This window comes from Nerophis lumbriciformis, linkage group LG04 (assembly GCF_033978685.3).
Source record: "Nerophis lumbriciformis linkage group LG04, RoL_Nlum_v2.1, whole genome shotgun sequence".
Classification (NCBI taxonomy): Eukaryota; Metazoa; Chordata; class Actinopteri; order Syngnathiformes; family Syngnathidae; genus Nerophis; species Nerophis lumbriciformis.
In genome coordinates, this window is record NC_084551.2 from 44,328,229 (window position 1) to 44,352,500 (window position 24,272).

At 40.5% G+C, this 24,272-nt stretch overlaps 1 protein-coding gene across 2 annotated transcripts in view; it reads right to left on the reverse strand.

Moving 5' to 3' along the window:
• Positions 1 to 1,408: 1,408 nt before the first annotated feature.
• Positions 1,409 to 24,272, reverse strand: part of mgat1a (alpha-1,3-mannosyl-glycoprotein 2-beta-N-acetylglucosaminyltransferase a) — a 34,209-nt gene continuing 11,345 nt past the window's right edge. Inside the window, exons 1-3 of one of the 2 annotated variants that reach the window (XM_061956030.1) lie at positions 14,473 to 14,720; positions 2,577 to 3,228; positions 1,409 to 2,511 (exon numbers count right to left, since the gene is read on the reverse strand). In XM_061956030.1, coding sequence (XP_061812014.1) covers positions 1,813 to 2,511; positions 2,577 to 3,179 — 1,302 coding nt within the window. In that variant the 5' untranslated portion in view covers positions 3,180 to 3,228; positions 14,473 to 14,720 and the 3' untranslated portion in view covers positions 1,409 to 1,812. Of the gene's footprint in view, positions 2,512 to 2,576; positions 3,229 to 14,472; positions 14,721 to 24,272 lie in introns of those variants that run through there. The other variant, XM_061956036.1, reaches the window with a different exon arrangement.

The window sequence follows — 24,272 nt, forward strand, 5'->3', positions numbered from 1 at the left end:
CCTACAGAACAAATGGTTGCTGATATCCTGACAAAACCAGCTACTAAACAGAAGTTGAAATGTTTTTCACAGAATATGTTTGGCATTTTGGGATAAAGACTAAAAGGAGGAATCTTAACAAAGCAGGGTGATGAAGGATGTTCTTGAAATGTTTACAAATTGGTTAAACACAGTGAGCTAATAGCGAGTGGGGGTGTTGAGATTGATCTGCGCTCTTACTCTGTGTGGCTTGTTGTGGAGGTTGAATGTTATAGCGCATGTTCACCACTTGGGGCGCTCTGGTGCTGTGTTGTTATGTTCAAAAAGAAGAAGAATAAAGTTATCCTCGTGTGTGGGGACGTTGATCAGACTCGATGAAAGTGTCATTCATGTGCATGCAGAAAAGAACTCCACGAAGCTCAAACACCTTAACATTTGTAATAGAAATGTGACGTTCGTGAACAAATCAAGTCTTTTGAACGGCAGTTTTAGGTGAACGATGAGAACCGATTCCCAGTTGTGAGCCGTTTTTTTATGCACATGAAAAGTATCTACATTTGATTATTAACAATCCGGGGAGGGTGTTAGTTTAGGGTTGAAGTTGCCTGGAGGTGTACTTTTATTGCGGTTTTGAAGGAGGATAGGGATGCCCTTTTTTTTTACCCGATTTGCAACTGGATTAGAAAATGAGTCAGAATTATGGTAAACTGAGCAGCATTTGGATAAAAATAAATACATTTATATATATATTTATTTACTTACATATACAAATATATATTTTTCCAAATTATTATCTAATTGTATATTTTTTTATTTTATTTTTTTATATTAATTTTTCGGGTTCATTAATCCAAAGGGGGAGTTTGCATGTTGTCCCCGTAACTGTGTGGTTTCCCTGCGGGTAATCCGGCTTCATCTCACCTCCAAAGACATGCACTTGGGGATAGGTTGATTGGCAACACTAAATTGGCCCTAGTTCGTCTCTGTGTTGGCCCTGCGATGAGGTGGCGACTTGTCCAGGGTGTACCCCGTCTTCCGCCCGAATGCAGCTGAGATAGGCTCCAGCACCCCCTGCAACCCCAAAAGGGGACAAGCGGTAGAAAAATGGATGGATAATCCAAAGGGTAGTAGTTTCTAACCTAACTATAATAACGAGCCAGTCTTTTGAACGACTCTTTAAAAGGAACGACTCCCCTCAAAGAGCCATAAATCCCGTCTCCAGTTTGGACCACCGCAGCTTCTGTAAAGACACAAGGGCAAAATATTTGTTTTGCAAGATTTACATACTTTTTTTAGATTTTTATTGAGTTATTTTATTCGAAAATGTACTGTTTGTCTTTTTGTTACCAGTATTTTTAGGTTTGGTGTTTTTTCATATAAAAGTTGCCCTTCTGTCAACTGGGAAAAAATATCATACGGATAGACAAACTTTGAGGCATTGTTTATTCCAAAATACAAAACACAGATATCATCTGGTGTTTACTGTAACAGAATATGGCACACCGAAACAATCGGCAAAATTAGTTGACATATCCCCGAATAAATGAACCATCAGCAGAAAGAACGAGAGCACCACCACCGCCACAAACAAACTTCATATACGTACCCAAACAAAAAAAGCCACCACAGGTTTGCAAATAATTTAAAGTGGCACCATTTGAAAATTGTGCACAATAATCATTGTATAAAAATAGGACTCTAGTGAATTACAGCAGCAAGGCTTCACTTAAGAAATGATTGGAATTAAAAACCTGAGTGGTTTTGGCATGAACTCCCTCTACAAACCTGCAGTATTAGAATAAAAATGTCGTAGACGGGAAAAAAAAGGCACATTCAGTTCCAAGTGGGATCATACTGGGTCCAACCTGGAGGAGGGGCAATATAAATCCTGCGGCCTCTTGAGAAGAAACTGACAACCCCTCTGTAGCCTGTCCGTGGGACCCCAGACTTCAGGTCGTCCATTATTCCCAGGTTCTTTGCAAACACTTTAAAGCTGTCCTTGCTGGAGTACTGCAGGCGAAAGGGCCCGGGTCCTTCCAGCTGTCCCTGCTTGACATGTTCAAAGGTGACCAGTGGAGCACTGTAAACCTCCTTCTCAAAGTTCTTCCTGTACGTCTCATCCTTCAAGTAACTCAGGTCCAACTTCGTGAAAGGCTCGTATTTGGAATTGAGTTTAATGTATCGCAGGTAGTTGTCAAAAAACTGACCCAGACTCACACCTTGCCGGCCAAAGGTCAACGTCCGGGAGATCTCCGGGCGGATGCAAGCACGGTCGCGGCGCTGCGCGGGCTGGCGCATCCAGTCGTCCCAGAAGGCGGCGGGCCACTTGGGCTCCAGCTCCTCCCACACCTCCCTGAGCAGCATCCAGCCCAGGCCGGGAAAGAAGTCGGTCCGGTGGAGCAGGCCGGCCGCAGCTGGGTCTACAAAGCCGTCTCTGCCGTTGTCGTTCCAGGCTGACACGCACCACAGGCCGGGGTCGGACTTCAGGAGCGGCAGCAAGGCTCTGAAGTACTCGAAGAAGTCTGGCGCCACCTGCAGGAGGACAGGAGAGGAGGCAGTCAGTCTGTAAACAACTTTTACAGAGACACAGGCAATACCTCCAGGTCGTCTTCCACAATGATCACAGCCGAGTAGTTCCTGAACACTTGACTCAGAGCCCAGCGGTAATGTCTGGAGATCTTGTAGTACCCCTTGAACCTTTTGTGCTCTGGTGGCACAGCGATGTCTGACAAGTCCGGCTGTTTCAAATGAGTGACCAGACTTCCGTAGGAGCGTATCACGTCGGCGGTCTCAACGTGCCCACAATCTTGGCTTACTATGATTGGATGGTGCCTGTTAGAGGGACGGGTCTGCAGCAGTTTGTCCAGGCAGCGTTTCACAGAGACCCGGTCACAGGCAATGACCAGTACGGGGATGATAGGCTGGCGAGGCAGGAGGAGTTTCAGCTTCTTGTCGTTGAGTCCCCAGAGCACCTGGTGGCTTTTGATATCCGTCAGGATTTTGTTTTGGATCTCCAACTCTGCCTCGAACATGTCCGCCATGCGCATCACGTCGGCCACCACGTTGTCGCCGGGCATCACCGTCTCTTCTCTCTGCTCTTGGCCGGGCGACCCGCCCCACAGCAGGCGCACCAGGATGGCGTTCCAGCTGAGGAACAGGAAAGTGCCACACAGAATGAGGGAGCCTCGCTGGCGGAGCATGGCCTGGTAAGGCACACACGGTCGGGGGGAAGGCGCAAGAGGACAGGGTCTGCAAAGAAAGTGTCCTTGTTACAGATAATTATTAGATGAGGTAAACACGGTCTGAGACTGGGTGCCACACTTGGGCTGTGAGGGCGGGCACGGTTTTAACATATCTTTGGAAAATCAAACGTCATCTGCAACAAAAGAGGCAAAAATATGAGGCTGACTTAAACTGGCTACACCTTCACCTCACACTGTTATTGTGTATAGAACAGTGGTCCTCAAACTTCTTACACCAAGTACCACCACAGAAAACACATGGCTCTCCAACTACCACCATAATGACCGACTTTAAAACACAGTAGCGCAGTAGGCCTACGTATTCATTAAAAGCAAGGCTGTGGTTTTATTTAAAAATTATATTAAACATTTTTGGCCACTATAACATTACACACAGTTTAAACAGTACCACTGTGTTTGAATATAGAAAAACAAAACACTGTCCTTTTAGTTAAGTGATTATTTGGCGTACTACTAGATGTTACCCGCAGTTTGAGAATCACTGGTCTTTAATATCCGTCCATTTTTTTGTACTGCTTGTCAGAGATGAGCTGGAGCATATCCCAGCTGACTCAAGGTGAACTTGCATATGTTTGGGATGTGGTAAGAAACCGGAGTACCCGGAGCAAAGCATGCAAATACAAATGTACAGGGGGGGAAATGGGACAGAATAAAATACATAAATACTAAGGGTGTGCATGAATCTTGATACATGGGTTACGATCCGATTCAATAACAATACTTTTTATAATATAACGATTCGATGCGATTCAGATTGAATCTTTGCGTGGTAAAAAGAAAATTAAATGTATCATGTATCATGTCAGAACAATGTCATATGTTTATTTTTTAAATACACACATACAAAACAGGCAGTGCCTGTATTGATTATGAGCAAATACAAAACACAAAACCAGTGAAATTGGCACGTGTAAATCGTAAATAAATACACAATGCAATGATTTGCAAATCCTTTTCAACTTATATTCAATTGAATAGACTGCAAAGACAAGATATTTAATGTTCGAACTGAGAAACGATTTTTTTTTTGCAAATAATCATTAGCTTAGAATTGAATGGCAGCAACACAAGGGAATTTTTACCACTGTGTTACATGGCCTTTCCTTTTAACAACACTCAGAAAACATTTGGGAACTGAGGAGACCAATTTTTGAAGCTTTTCAGGTGGAATTATTTCCCATTCTTGCTTGATGTACAGCTTAAGTTGTTTAACAGTCCGGGGTCTCTCTCGCCAGCCATTTTCAATGGGAGACAGGTCTGGACTACAGGCAGGCCAGTCTAGTACCCGCACTCTTTTACTAGGAAGCCACGCTGTTCTAACACGTGCAGAATGTGGCTTTGCATTGTAATCTAATACACCCCCATACCATCACAAATGCTGGCTTTTGAACTTTGCGCCTATAACACTCCGGAGTGTTCTTTTCCTTTTTGGACACGACGTCCACAGTTTCCAAAAAACAATTCGAAATGCGGACTTGCCAGACCACAGAACACTTTTACACTTTGCATCAGTCCATCTTAGAAGAGATCGGGGTCAGCGAAGCCGGTGGCGTTTCTGGGTGTTGATAAATGGCTTTCGCTTTGCATAGCAGAGTTTTAACTTGCACTAACAGATGTAGCGACAAACTGTAGTTACTGACAGTGGTTTTCTGAAGTGTTACTGAGCTCATGTGGTGAGTCATAAAAATGGGGTCCCACTTTTTTGTAACCGTTTTGAAAACAAATGATAAATGTATGCATTAAATCACCAAAAATTATTCCCGGGCGCGGCCCCGCTGCTGCCCACTGCTCCCAGGGGGTGAACAAGGGGATGGGTCAAATGCAGAGGACAAATTTCACCACACCTAGTGTGTGTGTGACAATCATTGGTACTTTAATTATCCTGTTATATCGCACATTCTATATTGTGTTTTGGTAAAGGCTGTCATAAACGTTACTTAATTCATAAAAAAAATAATACAAAATAAAACAACTTTTTATGCATATGTAAATGTATTCAGTTATAAACATTCATTCACTTTCTTCTTTCCTTCACGGATCTAAACTTTACCGCTGCCAGAAGTTTTTTCTATATTTTTATTGTAATATTTTCAGTAAGACAAAGAAAACAATCTGAAGTTGTCTTTATTTTTTATTTTTAAAGCCATGATTTTAATAGTACGGCCCGCGTGTGCAAAGATTTTCCTCCATGCGGCCCCTGAGGTAAAATGAGTTTGACACCCCTGGCGTAGAAGCTCAAATAAAAGGATTATACTTGTATATCGCTTTTCTACTAATACGTTATTTATTTACTATTTCGAATGCATTAAAAAAATACATCCGTCGTCATGACTTTCATGATTGTGAACGATAGGCAACATTCCAAAAAACGTGAAGTTCCCCTTTAAGTGGCGTTCACTTGAAACTTTTGAGGATGAATTGTTGCGTTACAAACTTGTGTGTGGTGTTGCTTCTTATTTTTTTTTTATTATTCCAAGCTTGGTTTAGTTATTCTGGGCCGTGAAGATTCTGGACTAATGACACGGCTTCCGGTATTTTTTGCTCCATTTGATTCTTGTAATTATGAACCTTTGTCACATTGGGTTCAGCTGCCGCTGCATACACATAACAAATTATTCCAAGCTGATTTGTTATGTGTATGCAGCGGCAGCTGAACCCAATGTGACAGAGTTTCATAATTACGAGGATCAAATGGATCAAAAAATACCGGAAGCCGTGTGATTAGTCTAGAATCTTCACGGCCCAGAATAACTGACTCAATCAGAAAGCAGCACTAAAATAAACCGATATTCGGTATACATCTCTAATAAACAGTGTAGTAGTTGATGTGATTACCTCGCAGAGTTGAGTCGAAGTTGGGGCTGGAAGTCTTTGAAATCAGTTGGAAGGTCTGCTAGCATTAGCATACTTAGCTGCCTCGTCGCCGACTTCAATGTCTCGATGCTGTTACAACAGGTGGGTGCTGCAGCTACTTTCCAAACATTACAAATTGCCATACTTTTATCCAACTGACCATTCTTTTAAAAAAAAATCTAAAATTTACCACACTTTAGATTTAATGTTCACGTGTAATCTCTTTCGGTGCTGTCTGACGTGTTACTTTGTTGTCAGTCGCAAACGAGAACGGTACTCTCGTATTATGTGATCACACAAATATCGCAAGATTAGAGCGGCCATATTTTGTAGTAGATGTACAATCAACCGATTCATGAGTTTCCAAATGGATATCGACTGATCCATAGATCGCTCCAGATCGCTCGACAAACAATGTATTCCAATCTGTAAAGTTCATAATCGGTTATCGGTTTGTAGCAGTGGTGTGTTGTCAGGGCCAGCAAGGCCTTCTCTGCTGGCCTATCATAACCAGAAATCATGATCATAATTAAAGATAAAAGTAATTTATTTACTTTCCCTAAATATCTCAAAGTATTCATATTCTCTTCATTCACTCCTACCCACTTCTCCAAAGTGGGCTGGCTCAGGGTGGAGGACAGAGTAAAACAACTTGCACTGAGCCTAGTCTATAAAATTCGCTACACTTCCCTGATACCGAAGTACATGTCAAACTACTTCCATAACGCAAATGACCGCCAAAACCACAACACCAGGGGGAGCGCCACAAACCACGTTAAACCCAGATTCCGATCTAACTATCTTAACTCATTCTCCTTCTATGCCACATCAATATGGAATCCACTCCCAACAGGTGTAAAAGAAAGTGCATCTCTATCCTCCTTCAAAACCGCACTAAAAGAACACCTCCAGGCAACTACAACCCTAGACTAACACCCTCCCCCCACCACATCCCACCTCCCCGGATTGTAAATAATCAAATGTAAATAATCAAATGTATATACTTGTTCTTATGATTTCTGAACTCACTATGTGAACTGCTTGCTGTACATGTCTTACAAAGTCAGACCTACATTGTTTCAATGTCCATTTCTCAGATGATACAATTGTTGATGACTGAAATGCTGATATCAACCAAACCTAATATTTTGACAGTACCACATAAGATATGTTTTAATTGCTGATGCGGGTTTATTGATTTTTAAATGCGCCAGAAAATAACCCTTTATGTACACTGTTGGTGGTGATTCGATGTCCAGTAGTGCGTAAAGGTGTTCCTGTATAGTATTTCTCCAGCAATGGTCATGTGGTGACATCAATGATGGTATTTTGACAGGTAATCATTGAAGTCGGACATCACTGAAGGCATAGGTTAGAAACGCACGGCCCGACACTGGTTTGTACCAATTATTTTTTACACCCCTAATAGATATATTTTAAAATGTGTGATTCATTAATTAAATACAATTGGAAAGAGGTTGGATTAATTAAGATCTGCTTCTTCGTACTCCTTTTTGGACATGTACAGTAATGAAAAATTGGAAATATGCAATTGTAAGTGGATGTTCGAAATAAACTACAAACCATAACCAATAAAAACAGGTTGCTAAATGTGGCATTAATTTAATGTTGAATATATTTAATCTACTTGACTTTTAAACTAAATATTAAACATATTATTTTCTTATTTCACTATTTAATTATTTTAAGTTTTGAGTATATTGATGGAGTTATTCAATTATTTTTTTCATGAACCTGTGTGGAAGCTTTATGAATATATTTTTTATGCCAAATTGCAATCCATCAAAGTTAGTGGGCAGGGCTAACACATATCGAGTCCAATGATTGCTTTGCTGTGAAGCCTGGAATTTTGGAAGTCTTTCAAAACATGGCTACTAAAGGATGATTTACAAACCCCGTTTCCATATGAGTTGGGAAATTGTGTTATATGTAAATATAAACAGAATACAATGAATTGCAAATCATTTTCAACCCATATTCAGTTGAATATGCTACAAAGACAACATATTTGATGTTCAAACTGATAATGATTATTTGCAAAAAAAAAAAAAGTGTATCTTTAGAATTTGATGCCGGGAACACGTGACAAAGAAGTTGGGAAAGGTGGCAATAAATACTGATAACGTTGAGGAATGCTCATCAAACACTTATTTGGAACATCCCACAGGTGGACAGGCAAATTGGGAACAGGTGGGTGCCATGATTGGGTATAAAAGTAGATTCCATGAAATGCTCAGTCATTCACAAACAAGGATGGGGCGAGGGTCACCACTTTGTCAACAAATGCGTGAGCAAATTGTTGAACAGTTTAAGACAAACATTTCTCAACCAGCTATTGCAAGGAATTTAGGGATTTCACCATCTACAGTCCGTAATATCATCAAAGGGTTCAGAGAATCTGGAGAAATCACTGGACGTAAGCAGCTAATCCCGTGACCTTCGATCCCTCAGGCTGTACTGCATCAACAAGCGACATCAGTGTGTAAAGGATATCACCACATGGGCTCAGGAACACTTCAGAAACCCACTGTAAGTACAGTTGGTCGCTACATCTGTAAATGCACGTTAAAACTCTCCTATGCAAGGCGAAAACCATTTCTCAACAACACCCAGAAACGCCGTCGGCTTCGCTGGGCCTGAGCTCATCTAAGATGGACTGATACAAAGTGGAAAAGTGTTCAGTGGTCTTACGAGTCCACATTTCAAATAGTTTTTGGAAACTGTGGATGTCGTGTCCTCCGGACCAAAGAAGAAAAGAACCATCCGGATTGTTATAGGCGCAAAGTTGAAAAGCCAGCATCTGTGATGGTATGGGGGTGTATTAGTGCCCAAGACATGGGTAACTTACACATCTGTGAAGGCGCCATTAATTCTGAAAGGTACAGGTTTTGGAGCAACATATGTTGCCATCCAACCAACGTTACCATGGACACGCTCCTGCTTATTTCAGCAAGACAATGCCAAGCCACGTGTTACATCAACATGGCTTCATAGTATAAGAGTGCGGGTACTAGACTGGCCTGCCTGTAGTCTAGACCTGTCTCCCATTGAAAATGTGTGGCGCATTATAAAGCCTAAAATACCACAACGGAGACCCCCATACTGTTGAACAACTTAAGCTGTACATCAAGCAAGAATGGGAAAGTATTCCACCTGAGAAGCTTAAAAAAATGTGTCTCCTCAGTTCCCAAACGTTTACGGAGTGTTGTTAAAAGGAAAGGCCATGTAACACAGTGGTGAACATGCCCTTTCCCAACAACTTTGGCACATGTTGCAGCCATGAAATTCTAAGTTAATTATCATTTGCAAAAAGAAATAAAGTTTATGAGTTTGAACATCAAATATGTTGTCTTTGTAGTGCATTCAATTGAATATCGGTTGAAAAGGAATTGCAGATCATTGTATTCCGTTTATATTTACATCTAACACAATTTCCCAACTCATATGGAAACAGGGTTTGTATATGTATTTTTTATGTATGTCGCTTTGGATAAAAGGGTCTGCCAAATACTTAAACATAAACATATATAAACACCTGAAAGTCTTTATATCAGCTAAAACCACCAATTTGTTTCACTGTATTCAGAATAAAACTAAATTCTGTTTTACCCAACAATGTTAGTATTTGAATATTGTTACTGGAAGACTTATTCCTGGTTACAATTATACTGTTAAGAAAGTATTGTCTTATATTTTGCCTAAAATGAGAACACATCGTAGTCATTGGCGGCTGGTGAATTTTTTTTTAGGTGGGGCTGAAAGTTTGTAAACCAAACCCCTGTAGGGGCGTCATCCTCCCCGAGAAGATTTCTTTGTGATTTTCACATACAAATATTGAAGATCTTTGCTCCTTCTCAACTCTGTGGTAATATTATTTTCACAAAATACAACCAATAGTACCATAATGTTAAATCTTACTTGTGAAAAGTAATTCCCCGATTCCTATTTTCAACAGTCCGCTCCTTTGAGCAGGAAAACGCTGAACACCAACCTGGTATCTTTGTTTTCTACCTGTCAACTGTCAGTTTAGGCTGCTCGCCGGCTCCTCATCACCACTTCAAGATGGCGGCCAAATTGCTCGCGTCACAGCAGCCAATGCTGTGTCTACTTATAAGATGTCCATGGTTATAACGTCATTGCAAACATGGCAATCTGTTGCGTCCACTGCAGTTCGCTACCTTATTCATACTTTTTGTCAAGTGATTTTTTTTAAGCACGGTTGCATGAGGTACCTACACATAACGTTACGTGAGTCAATGTATCACACACAGTAACGTAACGTTAGACGGCGGTCAGTAGCACCGCATATTTTAGCCACCTACAAAAAGACAAACATAGTCAAATAAAGGTCAGTTAAAATGTATACTATATTAAGAATATGTGTACATATTGCATAGGGCCCTGACATCTAAAAAGTACAACTCTTTTCATTGTTATGTTTTTCATGTGTACACACACATAAACACACATACAGTATGAGATGAGATCAATGAGATAAGGTAAGAACAGGATAGAAACTGCTGTGGAACTAGTTACAATGCAATATACAATACAATACAATAAAAAGGAAGTCTAAGTCTAAGTCTAAATATGCCATGGAAATACAATGTTAACACTTTTGTGCAAATAAGTACAGTTGCACTTGTTTTTTCAAATGTGTTTATTCTGTAAAGGAATGAGTTAAATGTTTAAAATGACTGGTTAATAGTGCTATTATTAAGTGCAATATCAGCACTATTTTTTTTCCTGCAATTTCAAATGCACTTGTTTTAATAAATAAATACAGCGTTTTAAAAGCATACATAATCTGTGTAAGTATATTAGTCTGTGGTTAAAAGGACTTGAAACTCAAAATGCAGGACTTGGGACATGACTTGAGACTTTCCAGTCTTGACTCGGGACTTGCCTGTCTTGACTCGGGACTTGACTCGAGACTTGAGGGCAAAGACTTGAGACTTACTTGTGACTTGCAAAACAATGACTTGGTCCCACTTCTGGGTAACGGGTCCCATTTTTATAGTCTTTGGTATTAAACTCACAACCTACCGATCTCAGGGCGGACACTCTAACCACAAAGCCACTGACCAAACTAATCAGATCACGCTATTTAGTGTTGTGGCCGCTGATTGGTTAGATAGGATTATCGAATAATATTAAAATAAAGAGTTGGTTGGTTTGTTGGAGTTTATTTCGAACATGTATACAATTTCAGTATGATACATCACATATTTTCATTTTTTCTTTACAACACGCCCGAAAAGGAATGGGAAGAAGCAGAGCCTATTTAATCCTATCCCTCATAGCAACTCTGGTACTAACACATGTTCACTTCCTGTTCTTCATGTATACATAATTTACATCAATTAATGCTGAATACAACAGTTCTTTACATAAATAGTCAGTTATGATTCACAAAATAAGATGAATAATATATATATTTTTTAATAATGTTCAATACATAATTCTTCCTTGTACTTTGTAAATAATTGTAGTTTAAACAGTTTATTAAAGTGAATCAAATTAGTGCTTTTTTTTATATCGTTGCCTAATCCAGGGGTGTCAAACTCATTTCAGCTCAGGGGCTGCATGGAGGAAAATCTATTCCCACGTGAGCCAGACGAGTAAAATCATGGCATAACAACTACGACAACTTCAGATTGTTTTCTTTGTTTTACTTTGGCCCAAAATAGAACAAGGACATTATGAAAATGTACATATCACAAATAATCCTCTTGACAAAACACTTCAAGATGGTAAAAAATTCTGAAGGAAAAAAATGGTGCAGTTTCAAAAACACCATGAAGAACACAATGAAATTAGACTTAATTTCAGTGTTTCTACAAACTAATTAAACTTTATGTCACAGCCATCCATGATTGAACAAAAACAAAATGAAGCATAAATAAGAACGTTTCTATGTATCAACTACCTCATTTGTCATTTTCATTGTTGACTTACTTGCTCGCCCTGATATAAACTATTTGCTTGCCTAACAGAATTGCTGATGTGACATCCAATGGACACTTTTAGAACAGCAGTTTCTTTAATTTAAAAATGGAGCTCAATTTTACACTTAGCAAACTCATCTCGCGGGCCGGATTGAACCTGTTTGCGGGCCTGATCCGGCCCGCGGTCCGCATGTTCGACATCGCTGGCCTAATCCATTCTGTTATATACTGATATGCTAAAGGTCTTAAATGTTGTACGTGCATACAAATGTTTTAAATGAGATTTTTCTCTAAGGTTATATTTGTCCTCTTTTGTTGAGAAGAATTGTTGTACATTATTGGCTGGCAGGTTATAGTTGACTTTGTACATCATTTTAGCTCTTTGCAAATGCACAAAATCATTGAATTTCAATATTCTTGATTTATAAATAAAGGGTTCGTATGTTCTACCCAACATTATGTATTATTTTAACTGACCTTTTTTGTAATGCAATTTGTGAATGAAGTGTACTTTTGTAATTATTTCCCCATATTTCTGCACAATAACTCAGATGTGGTAACACTAGCGAGCAGTAAAGAATATGGAGTGATTTTTGGTTAGAACATGTTTTGCTTTATTCATTATTTAAATATTTTTTGCTAATTTATGTTGTATATTTTTTATATGAGATTTCCAGGTCATTTCCTCATCTATTATTACACCCAAAAATTGTACTTATTTTACTCTTTCAATGTCGACTCTGTCTATTTGTATTTGTGTTTGACTTTACCTTCTACTGTTACCAAATAACATTATTTTACTTTTACTGGCATTCAAAGATAGTCTGTTTTTGTCAAAACATTTTTTTAATTTGTTCATTTCTTCTGTCATTATTTGTTTTATTTGTGGGGCGGCATAGCTCGGTTGGTAGAGTGGCCGTGCCAGCAACTTGAGGGTTCCAGGTTCAATCCCTGCTTCTGCCAACCTAGTCACTTCCGTTGTGTCCTTGGGCAAGACACTTTACCCACCTGCTCCCAGTGCCACCCACACTGGTTTAAAAATATAACTTAGATATTGGGTTTCACAATGTAAAGCGCTTTGAGTCAATAGAGAAAAGCGCTATATAAATCTAATTCACTTCACTTCACTTCACTTTTAGCTTCTGTGTGTTCTCTCCTGAACAAAACGCAGTTGTCGTTACAAAGGACTTAAGTCCTTTGTAACGACAACAGCGTTACAAATGTGGTTTATATAAAGATTAAACAATTTTGGTCTCAGAGTTTTGATCCCGGAGGTACGGCACAGGATATATTCAGCTCTATAGACGTGTGTTCGCCTTGCTTCACGTATTGCTTCCTGCTGGTTAAGTAGCTTCTTACCCAGTTCAAGACCAGCCCTCTGAATCCATGCCGTTCTAATTTATTGATTAAAATAGTATGATTAATTCCATCAAATGCTTTTATTAGATCCATAAATACTGCTGCTGCTGAAATTGGTTATTTCCTCTGTTATTTTGAGTAATGCCATTGATGTTCAAATGTTGGTTCTGTATCCATATTGATTATCTGTGATTGATCCACTTTTGTTTATAAATTTGTCTGTTATTGAAAAATGTTTTGATGATTTTTGAAATATGTGAAAGTAAAGAAAAAGGTTGAGAGTAAGATTTCTAATTCAGTGTTATTACTTGAGTGGGCCCTAGGTCCCTCTGTATTGGAAAAGTTGGGCCCCGAGGTCAAAAAGGTTAAGAACCCCCTTCCTTAGGTGATCAGAGACCGATATTAAACTGATGGGCGATGATCAATTGGGAAGAAATGTGGCCTACGCCATAGGATGTGGGCGTGGCATGGTGCCAAACTTTGATCTGATGGCTCACCACAAATATTTCGATATTTATAACTCTGCTCCACAATTTCAGATCATGATCAGAATTGGCTCAAATGATGATGAAGAAACCCTGAAATGCTGGATGGGTCCACACCTATTTGTACCCATTCGTGGTTGGGCGTGTCATGTGTGCCCGATCATTGATGCTGGCAGTTTTAATTAACAGTTGTAATTATACTATATTATAAAACACCACACCCACAATGCAGTGCTCAGGTGGCCAATCATATGCATACAACACTTCAGGGAATAACAAACAAGTGTGGCTCCGAACCCTACTTGAAGTACAAAACCAAACTACCATTGAGCGACTATCACAAGATCTCCATGTGACGTCAGCGATCATGTGGCCATTATGACGTCACGCAAAAGTTGAGCGATGATTCAGACGACAGGTCACCTGTAGATGCCACATGCTGTACTAGAACTATTTTCACCACAAACCACGCCAAAAATATATTTTCACAGTTGGTATAATATTTGGATATGAAGAGGCACGAATGGAACTGCCGCGAATGGAAAAAAGTCCAAAAGTCCTTACCCGGAAAATGTCGCCCTATCTTCCTCTTTTTACCATGTCGTCCCGCCGCTGCTCCTTGGAGGACTTGTGGAGACCCTGGCAATGTGGCGCCGTCCTCCAACACTTACTGCATTAAGAGCCGTAGGTGTAACTTGCCGTCATTGGGGTTAGTTGTTCACGGTTTTCGCAACACTTCCAACAACAGTGGAAGAGGAGGGGACCGCCAGTCGGCGATTTCCTGCTTGCGAAGCAGACCGGAAGTCCCGCCCCACCCCACCTCTGTCACCTCCAGACATTACGCAACGCCGCGGAAGTTATTACTTCCCCAAAACGGCAGAAAAGCTGACAAGATAAAGTTTCTATAAGCGTAACTTTACAGACTGTGTTTTATTATTTTTCAAAGCGTGAGACTGCAACACATGTAGTGTGTACGTCCTCATATAGTGGAGTTTATTTTCAAATGTGGTACTGAGTAGCAACAGATGATTTATTCGAATACCATTACAGAATATTACAAAATATAAAGAGGTGCATGGAGTCCATACTCAAAGACTGGAGATCTGTGTTGATTCTTGGACATGAAGCTTAAATGAAAATTGGCAAAATAGTAATTATTTTTTATAAATGTAATGTTTTAATAGCGAGAGCATATTAAGAAAACTATCTATGCATATAATATAATTGTATTATAATATTGACTCAGAAGTATTTTTCTGTTGTTCCTGCCATGCTAGTATACTACGTGCTGTCGCCACAAACAAATGAGACTATTTCAACAGAGTTTTGCTAGGGGCGGCGGGCCAACTTCACACAGGTAGATTCCCCAGCGAGATAATGAGCAAGCCAGTCACGTGATCTGTGACAGCGTTAGGAACCAAAGCTCCCTTCTCCATCAACAACAATGCCAGCAATCTGAGGGTTACTGGTTCAATCCCCACCTTCTACCATCCTAGTCACATCCGTTGTGTCCTTGAGCAAGACACTTCACCCTTGCTCCTGATGGGTCCTGGTTAGCGCCTTGCATGGCAGCTCCCACCATCAGTGTGTGAATGTGTGTGTGAATGGGTGAATGTGGAAATAGTGTCAAAGCGCTTTGAGTTCCTTAAAAAAAAAAGAAGGTAGAAAACGCTATACAAGTACAACCCATTTACCATTTAATCATGCAGACTTTGTGAGAGCCAACAAGGATTACCTTGAGAATAATTATGATCCAGGACCTTATATTTTTGAGCCTGAACACAAAGAGGATGAGCAATAAGTTTTAGAAGCCGAGTGCTAAACGGATGCAGCTTTATTGTGACAATATAGCATTAGCAGCATTGCTAGGTGCTAAACATACAAACTAACCATAATAAATCATAATATAACGCTCAAATAATCCAGTTTAGATGAAGAATCAATCACAATCTTCACAAAGGCTTAAAAAAGTTGCAGAAGGCAGCGTCTTTTTCGCCATCTCGGAGGGCGTGAAAGCCGGTGCATGGCCACATTTGTCTACTAGCAGGTGAGAGATGCATGAATTATAATCTAGAATTTACTTGTAGCAAGTTTGAGACAAAGCAGAAGCAGCAGTCAGCTAAGTGTGTCAACAATGGCAGCATAAGCTAGCATTAGCTCTCTGCTATCAATGCGCCGCTAAAATAGGCCTTCTGCGTTAGCCCTTATAACAACAATATCACTCATATTTAGATAATTTTCAGGTCATGTCATGTAAATGGAATATTGTTGGCAGTTTCTGGATGTTTTTTAGAGGGTGTAGGAGCCATTCAAGGCATCCTTATTTTTGTGTTGGCATTACTTTCTTTTGTCACTAGGTGGCGGGCTTTTTGGTTGAGCAGTGCAGGGGGAAAGGCATATGTAGGAACACAGGTGAGCCAAACGAGGAAGGACTCAGGTGTGGGAGCACAAACCGTTCTTACCAGCAGCAGACAACAGCAGGCAGCAGCAGACAACAGCAGGCAACAGCAGACAGCAACAGGCAGGAGAACATATAACACAATATCACTGCAATAATCCCTGGTATGTTTCATTCACCCTGCAAGTTCGTTAATAAATATGCATAAACTGGATTTCCGACTGGACCTCACTTCATATGCAATGTTTGCTACTGCGTAGGATCACTCCCTCAAACCTGTTGAGTAATGACAATAAATTGGAACATTTGAAGGTGAAGATTGCCATTACATTCAAGTAAGAACGCTGCTCTTCGAGTGAAAAGGACAACAAGAAGAACACCGAATGACATCAAAAAGCCGCAAGAGGACGAACTGTGCCACGGCCACGCTGCTGCTCATCAGCCAGGGTAATTGGAAACACCTGCCAGCTCTATAGGGTGAGTTGTGTGGAGCTGAAAGCAGCACAAGGGAGAGACTTGGCCAATTATGTCTGGTGGCAAAGATGATGTACAGCCACAAGGTGGCGAAAACGTGGATCCTGAAAAGGAAAATGTACAATATTTTGAAAAGGAAAAAAGAGCCATAAGTATACTGCCAAAGGCTTGGAAATGAAAGTTGACAATTATCATAAAGCAATAGGAGCATGTGTTAAAAAAGCTGCTAAAATAAGGGACACAATGAAACAACTCATGCATTCAAATGGAAATGATGAAAATGCAAATGCTGTAAGAGGTCACTTGGATGAATTGATTCATTTCTGTGGAGAGGCAAGGGAAAATCATTCCTCATTGATTGCCTTACCATTACCTGAAGAGGAACTTGATAGAAAAAATGACTAGTTTCAAGAAAAGATTAAGATACTAGAAGGTTTCATAAAACTTGTGCATGAATGGTTATCAGAAGTGAAAAAGATAACCACACATGACACTGCCCCTGTGGGAGAGGAGTCACAATTGCAAAGAAAACAATGCCCCTCTCTGACACACAGGTTGGGAAGCCAAAACAATTCATATATGAAAAGTATACCAAAACTCATTACATGACTCCAAGACAGGCTGCTCTGTCTTTAATGCAAACTGACAATCTGTCAAAAACAACTATGCAACTGAAAAATGTGTCGCATACAACTGGGCAAACTGATCATACTCCTGTGAAAAAAGATGATGTTAAAGGTCATACAGTTCACACTACATCCCCTGTCACAAATACCATCAAACAAGATCACATTCTTGATTTACTAAAAGGACAACATGATTTCAATGCCTTATTGGTTAAGCAGAATGTCCATTCCTCTTTACCATCAAGAGACGTACCTGTGTTTGATGGAGATCCGTTTCAGTATGAAACCTTTATAAGGGCATTTGAATATGGAGTGGCGAAAAAATGTGACACCTATGACTGTTTGCATTATTTGGAACAATATACTAGAGGGCATCCAAAAGAGCTGGTTCAAAGTTGCCAACATTTGCCTCCGTCCCAGGGCTACCAGAGGGCAAGACAACTACTCAAGGAACATTTTGGTAATGAATATCATATTGCAACAGCATATATGGAAAAGGCTTTTTCCTGGGGAGCAATTAAATTGGAGCATGTAAAAGGATTGAGAGCATTCTGTCTATTCCTCAGAAGTTGTTCCAATGCAATGGGAAATCTGGCCTATATGGAAGAAATGAATGTTGTTTCTAATATGAGGACCATCATCCTAAAGCTTCCATACAAGCTCAGAGAGCAGTGGAGGAACAAGGCCTGTGACCTACAGGAGAAGCAAGGCCATCGTGCCATTTTCCCAGACCTTGTGAACTTTATTGAAAAACAAGTCAAAATACTCTCTGATCCACTGTTGGTAACATTCAGGACACTAAGCAATCAACTGTCAAACCCTCATCCATCCCTAAGCCAAGAGTAAAGTCAAGTCCAAGAAGCAGCTTTGCAACAACATTAATACCCATAGAAACTGTGGAGTCAAATGAAGGAAAAAGGAATGTGATTGTCAAATCTCACAGTTGTCTGTTCTGTAAGAAGAGTGGTCACACACTGGAGTGCTGTCCACAATTCAAGAGGAAGAAGCACAAAGAAAAAATAGACTTCTTAAAGGAAAAAGGAGTCTGTTTTGGCTGTCTGAAAATAGGACATTTAAGTCGAGACTGCAGAAATCGTCTATTATGTGAAACCTGTAAACAATAACATCCACAAATACTCCACATTGAACAGACAGAACAAACACAAACCAAATCAATTGGAACCAATACTGTTGTCCCACCTCCCAAGCATACTTGTGGTCATATTGGGGCCGGGGATGACCCCTCCATCTACTCCATTGTACCTGTACAAGTTAAAATCAACAAGGGAGATACAGCGTTACAAACATATGCATTTTTGGATCATAGAAGCACCTCCACATTCTGCACAGAAAAACTGATGCAAAGACTGAACATAACAGGACAAAGAACAACCATCCTTCTCAAAACCATGAATCAAGTGAAACCCGAAACCAGCTACCACATCAATGGACTGGAAATAGCCAGGATAAATATGAATGACTTTATTCAATTGCCTGATGTATTTACACACAAAACCATGCCAGTTTCACCACACAATATTCCAAAACAGCAGGATTTGAAACACTGGCCATATCTAAACCATATCACATTGCCTGAAATTGACTCTGATATCGACCTCCTCATTGGCACGAATGCCTCTAAGGTACTGGAACCCTAGGAGGTGGTCAATAGCCAGGAGGACGGGCCATACGCAGTGAGGACCCTATTGGGATGGGTCATTTATGGTCCTTTAAAGGAGATGACACCAGCAGGCATAATGGCTGCCCTGTTGCTGATGTCAATAGAATATCTATTCTAAACCTGGAGGAGTTATTAGTCAAACAGTACAACCAAGATTTCAGTGAAAGATCCAGTAAGGAAACAGAGGAAATGTCAAGAGAAGAAGAAAAGTTTCTTGATATTGTGAGCCACTCTGCAAAGATTAAAGATGAACATTACTGTTTAAACTTACCTTTTAAAGAAGAAGATCCCATCATGCTGAACAACCATTGTATTGCAGAGCAACGCATCCAGAGCCTGAAACGCAAGTTCAACAAAAATGAAAAGTTCCATAAAGAATATACATCTTTCCTCACAGATATGATTGACAGTGGCTATGCTGAATTGGTACCAGCAGACCAGCTGAATAGAAAAGATGGAAGACTCTGGTATATTCCACATCATGGTGTGCACCACTCAAAAAAAGGAACATTAAGAGTTGTTTTTGACTGTGGTGCAGTCTTTAAAGGAATATCACTGAACTGTGAACTACTTCAGGGTCCTGATCTTACCAACTCACTTATCGGAGTCCTCATCAGATTCAGACAAGAACCGATTGCCTTGATGGCAGACATTAAAGCCATGTTCCATCAGGTTAAGGTGTCTGATAAGCATGTCGACTACCTGAGATTCGTATGGTGGCCTGACGGTGATATGCAGCAAGATCTGACTGAATATAGGATGAAGGTACATCTATTTGGTGCTGTGTCATCACCAAGTTGTGCAAGTTTCTCTTTGAGGAAAACTGCTGAAGACAACCAAGCTCATTTTCCACCTGAGGTGACAGACACAGTACGCCATAACTTTTATGTAGATGACTGTTTACGTTCGATTCCCACAGAACAAGAAGCAGTACAATTAGTAAAAGATCTGACTGCTCTCTGCCAAATGGGTGGGTTTACTCTGTCCAAATGGATCAGCAACAGCCGTGCTGTATTAACATCTATTCCACAAGAGCACAGGGCTAAAGAAATCAAGGAGTTGGATTTGGACAAGGACAATCTACCAATGGAAAGAGCCCTAGGACTACACTGGTGTGTGGAAACTGATGTGTTCACAGTTGTTGTACCAGAAAGACCACACACTAGACGTGGCATGTTGTCTGTGGTCAGCTCTGTATACGACCCTTTAGGACTTCTAGGACCATTTACCCTGCCAGCCAAAATGATTATGCAGGAGCTCTGCAAGGAAAAGCTTGAATGGGATGAAACCATACCACACGTTTTCTCTCAACAGTGGACAGGATGGCTAGCAGATCTCAGCAAAATGAAGGAGTTTAAAGTTGACCGGTGCATGCAGCCGACACACTTTGGTCAAATCACACACTCACAGCTGCATCACTTTTCGGATGCCAGTGAGAGTGGCTACGGAACTGTCTCATATCTAAGACTGGAAAACAAAAACAAAGAAGTGCATGTTGCATTCATCATAGGAAAATCAAGAGTGGCACCATTAAAACAAATGACAATTCCCAGAATGGAGCTGGCTGCAGCTGTCCTCGCTGTCAAAGCTGACACAATGCTGCGAAATGATCTACAGTTAAAACTGGAGAAATCATTTTTCTGGACGGATAGCACAACCGTGCTTAAATACATAAGCAACGAAACCAAACGCTTTAAAACATTTGTAGCAAACAGAGTCTCTTTTGTAAGGGATGCTACCGACATATCACAATGGAGATACGTGAGCACAAAGGAAAACCCTGCAGAAGCAGCATCAAGAGGGCTGACAGCAGATCGCTTCTTTGACGGGACGGCGTGGCGAAGTTGGGAGAGTGGCCGTGCCAGCAATCTGAGGGTTACTAGTTCAATCCCCACCTTCTTCCACCCTAGTCATGTCCGTTGTGTCCTTGAGCAAGACACTTCACCCTTGCTCCTGATGGGACTGGTTAGCGCCGTGCATGGCAGCTCCCGCCATCAGTGTGTGAATGTGTGAATGTGTGTGTGTGCGAATGGGTGAATGTGGAAAATAGTGTTAAAGCGCTTTGAGTTCCTTAGAAAGGTAGAAAAGCGCTATACAAGTATGACCCATTTACCATTTACCATTTACTTCCTAGGCTACAAAAATTGGATAAGATGACCAGATTTTCTCTGGAAAGCAAGCAAAGAATGGCCAATCTTGCAAGTTGAATCCAAAATCTCTGTTGATGATCCAGAGATCAAACCTGGCATCACAGTAAATGCCATTGTCAAAAGTCAGTTAAACCCAACTAACTATTTCATCCACTACTTCTCATCCTGGATGAGACTGAAGATTGCAATAGCCTGGCTTTTAAAAGTAAAGACCGCACTCTTGCAACTGACTAGGAAAAGAAAAGAAGTTCAAACTGCTGTGAGTAGTGTTGAAAATGATCCTGTCAAATTAAAGAAGAAGATTGAAGAGGAGATGCAAGTATTTAAAGCCACACTTGATGGACAGTGCTTATCTCCCCAAGATCTAATCCAAGCAGAGAATGCAGTCATCTCATTCAGTCAAAGTGAAAGATTTCAAGGGGAAATGTCTGTTCTACAGACTGAGAACAATGTCAAAAGAAACAGTCATTTGTACAAATTGGATCCAGTGCTGGAGGATGGACTTCTCAGAGTAGGTGGTCGCCTGAATAGGCTAGCAATGCCTGAAGAAATCAAACATCCGATTATTCTCTCTAAGGGCCTCCACATATCCACACTACTATTATGCCACATCCATAAGCAACTCAGACATGCAGGAAGAAATTACATGCTGTCTTGTCTCCGCAAAAAATATTGGATCATCAAAGCCAATTCTGCTGCAAGAAAAGTCATAAATTACTGTATTGTGTGCAAACGACAGCGGAGTAAAGTCGAAGAGCAAAAAATGTCAGACTTACCTTTGGAAAGAATTCAACCAGACAAACCTCCATTCACGAATGTAGGAGTGGACTACTTCGGTCCTATAGAAATCAAAAGATGACAAAGTCTTGTTAAAAGGTATGGTGTAATTTTCACCTGCATGGCAAGCAGGGCAGTACACCTGGAAGTTGCACATACACTTGACACAGACTCCTGTATCCATGCATTAAGGAGATTCATCAAGTTTCATCTCTGAGATCGGACAATGGTACAAACTTTGTAGGAGCGGAAAAATAATTAAAGAAAGCATTGAACAGCTTGAATCAGGATAAAATCCAGAACGCTATGCTACAGCAAGGTATAAAGTGGAACTTTAATCCCCCTGCAGCGTCCCATCACGGTGGTGTATGGGAACGACTAATCCGCATGATACGGAGTGTATTGCGCTCTGTTCTTCATCAACAAGTACTTGATGATGAAGGATTGCAAACTTTAATGTGTGAGGTTGAAGCAATCTTAAATGACCGACCCATAACCAAATCCTCTGATGACCCCATGGACCTGGAAGCGCTGACCCCAAACCATCTTCTTTTGCTAAAAACCAATCCAATATTGCCACCTGGACTCTTTGTAAAGGAGGATCTGTACATCAAACGTAGATGGAAACAAGTACAATACATGGCAGATCTCTTTTGGAAACGATGGACAAAAGAATACTTACCTTTAATCCAAGAACGTCAGCGATGGACCAGAGCCAAGAGAAGTTTTGCCCCTGGTGACATTGTGGTGGTGGTCGATTCCACTGCCCCACGAGGATCCTGGTTACTGGGGAGAATACTGGAAACTATTCCTGATGCAAAAGGTCTTGTACGCACAGTTCGACTAAAGACCAAAAACAACATACTGGAAAGACCAATAACCAAGATATGTCTCCTCCAAAAGACTGAAATTGAAGATTAATGAAGATTCAAGATTAATGAACTATAAATGCCAACATATTTTTATTTTGAAATTATGAGAAAAAAAACAAAAACTGAGAAGAAGAATCGTGCAAAAGTGAATTTGAATGGCTCCCTTTCAAGTAATTGTTACAGCGTAAACAATTAGGGGCCGGTGTGTAGGAGCCATTAAAGGCATCCTTATTTTTGTGTTGGCATTACTTTCTTTTGTCACTAGGTGGCGGGCTTTTTGGTTGAGCAGTGCAGGGGGGAAGGCATATGTAGGAACACAGGTGAGCCAAACGAGGAAGGACTCAGGTGTGGGAGCACAAACCGTTCTTACCAGCAGCAGACAACAGCAGGCAACAGCAGACAGCAACAGGCAGGAGAACATATAACACAATATCACTGCAATAATCCCTGGTATGTTTCATTCACCCTGCAAGTTCGTTAATAAATATGCATAAACTGGATTTCCGACTGGACCTCACTTTATATGCAATGTTTGCTACTGCGTAGGATCACTCCCTCAAACCTGTTGAGTAATGACAATAAATTGGAACATTTGAAGGTGAAGATTGCCATTACAGAGGGTATAATGAGCGCAGTAGAGGATCCTCCATCTGTTGAATCAATTGTTTGCTATTTATTTATGATTTCGAATGCATAAAAACAGCAAAACGTATGTGTTCTTATTTTACATAAGGTGTGTGGCTGAGATAGGCTCCAGCGCCCCCCGCGACCCCAAAGGGAATAAGCGGTAGAAAATGGATGGATGGATTGTGAATGATGAACAGCACATTTCTTTCCAATTATTGCGTATTTCCAGTACGACTGACCTGATAATATGGTCAGAGTGCAGAAGCGTTATTACTATGATGTAGAATCTAGGGAAATTACCGATGGTGTTCGGAGTGGAATATTCAAAATGGCTGACTGAATTTGTGGCATATTGTGACGTTTTAGACGGTATTTTCACATACTTTGCGGATTGTAAATACAATTGGATATAGTTTAATGGATACAATGAAACACAATTAAGCATATAAAGTCAACTTGTTTTTCCACTCTACTGGTACTTTAAAATTCAGTGTATGGAAGTTCAGTGTAAAAAAATTCAGTGCATTATTAGTTGCTTAAAAACTCAAGACACACGTTGGTAAATTTAAGACTGACGCAATTAATCCTGTCTCAGAACCAGCCAATGAGGAGTCACGTTTGCAGTCATGTGACACGGGTCACGTGATGCAAACTTACTTAGTTTCGAAGCAACACATTTTTTTGCACTAAATTATTACAAACTGAATTTTAAAACATCCATCCATTTTGTACCGCTTGTCCCATTCAGGGTCGCTGGAG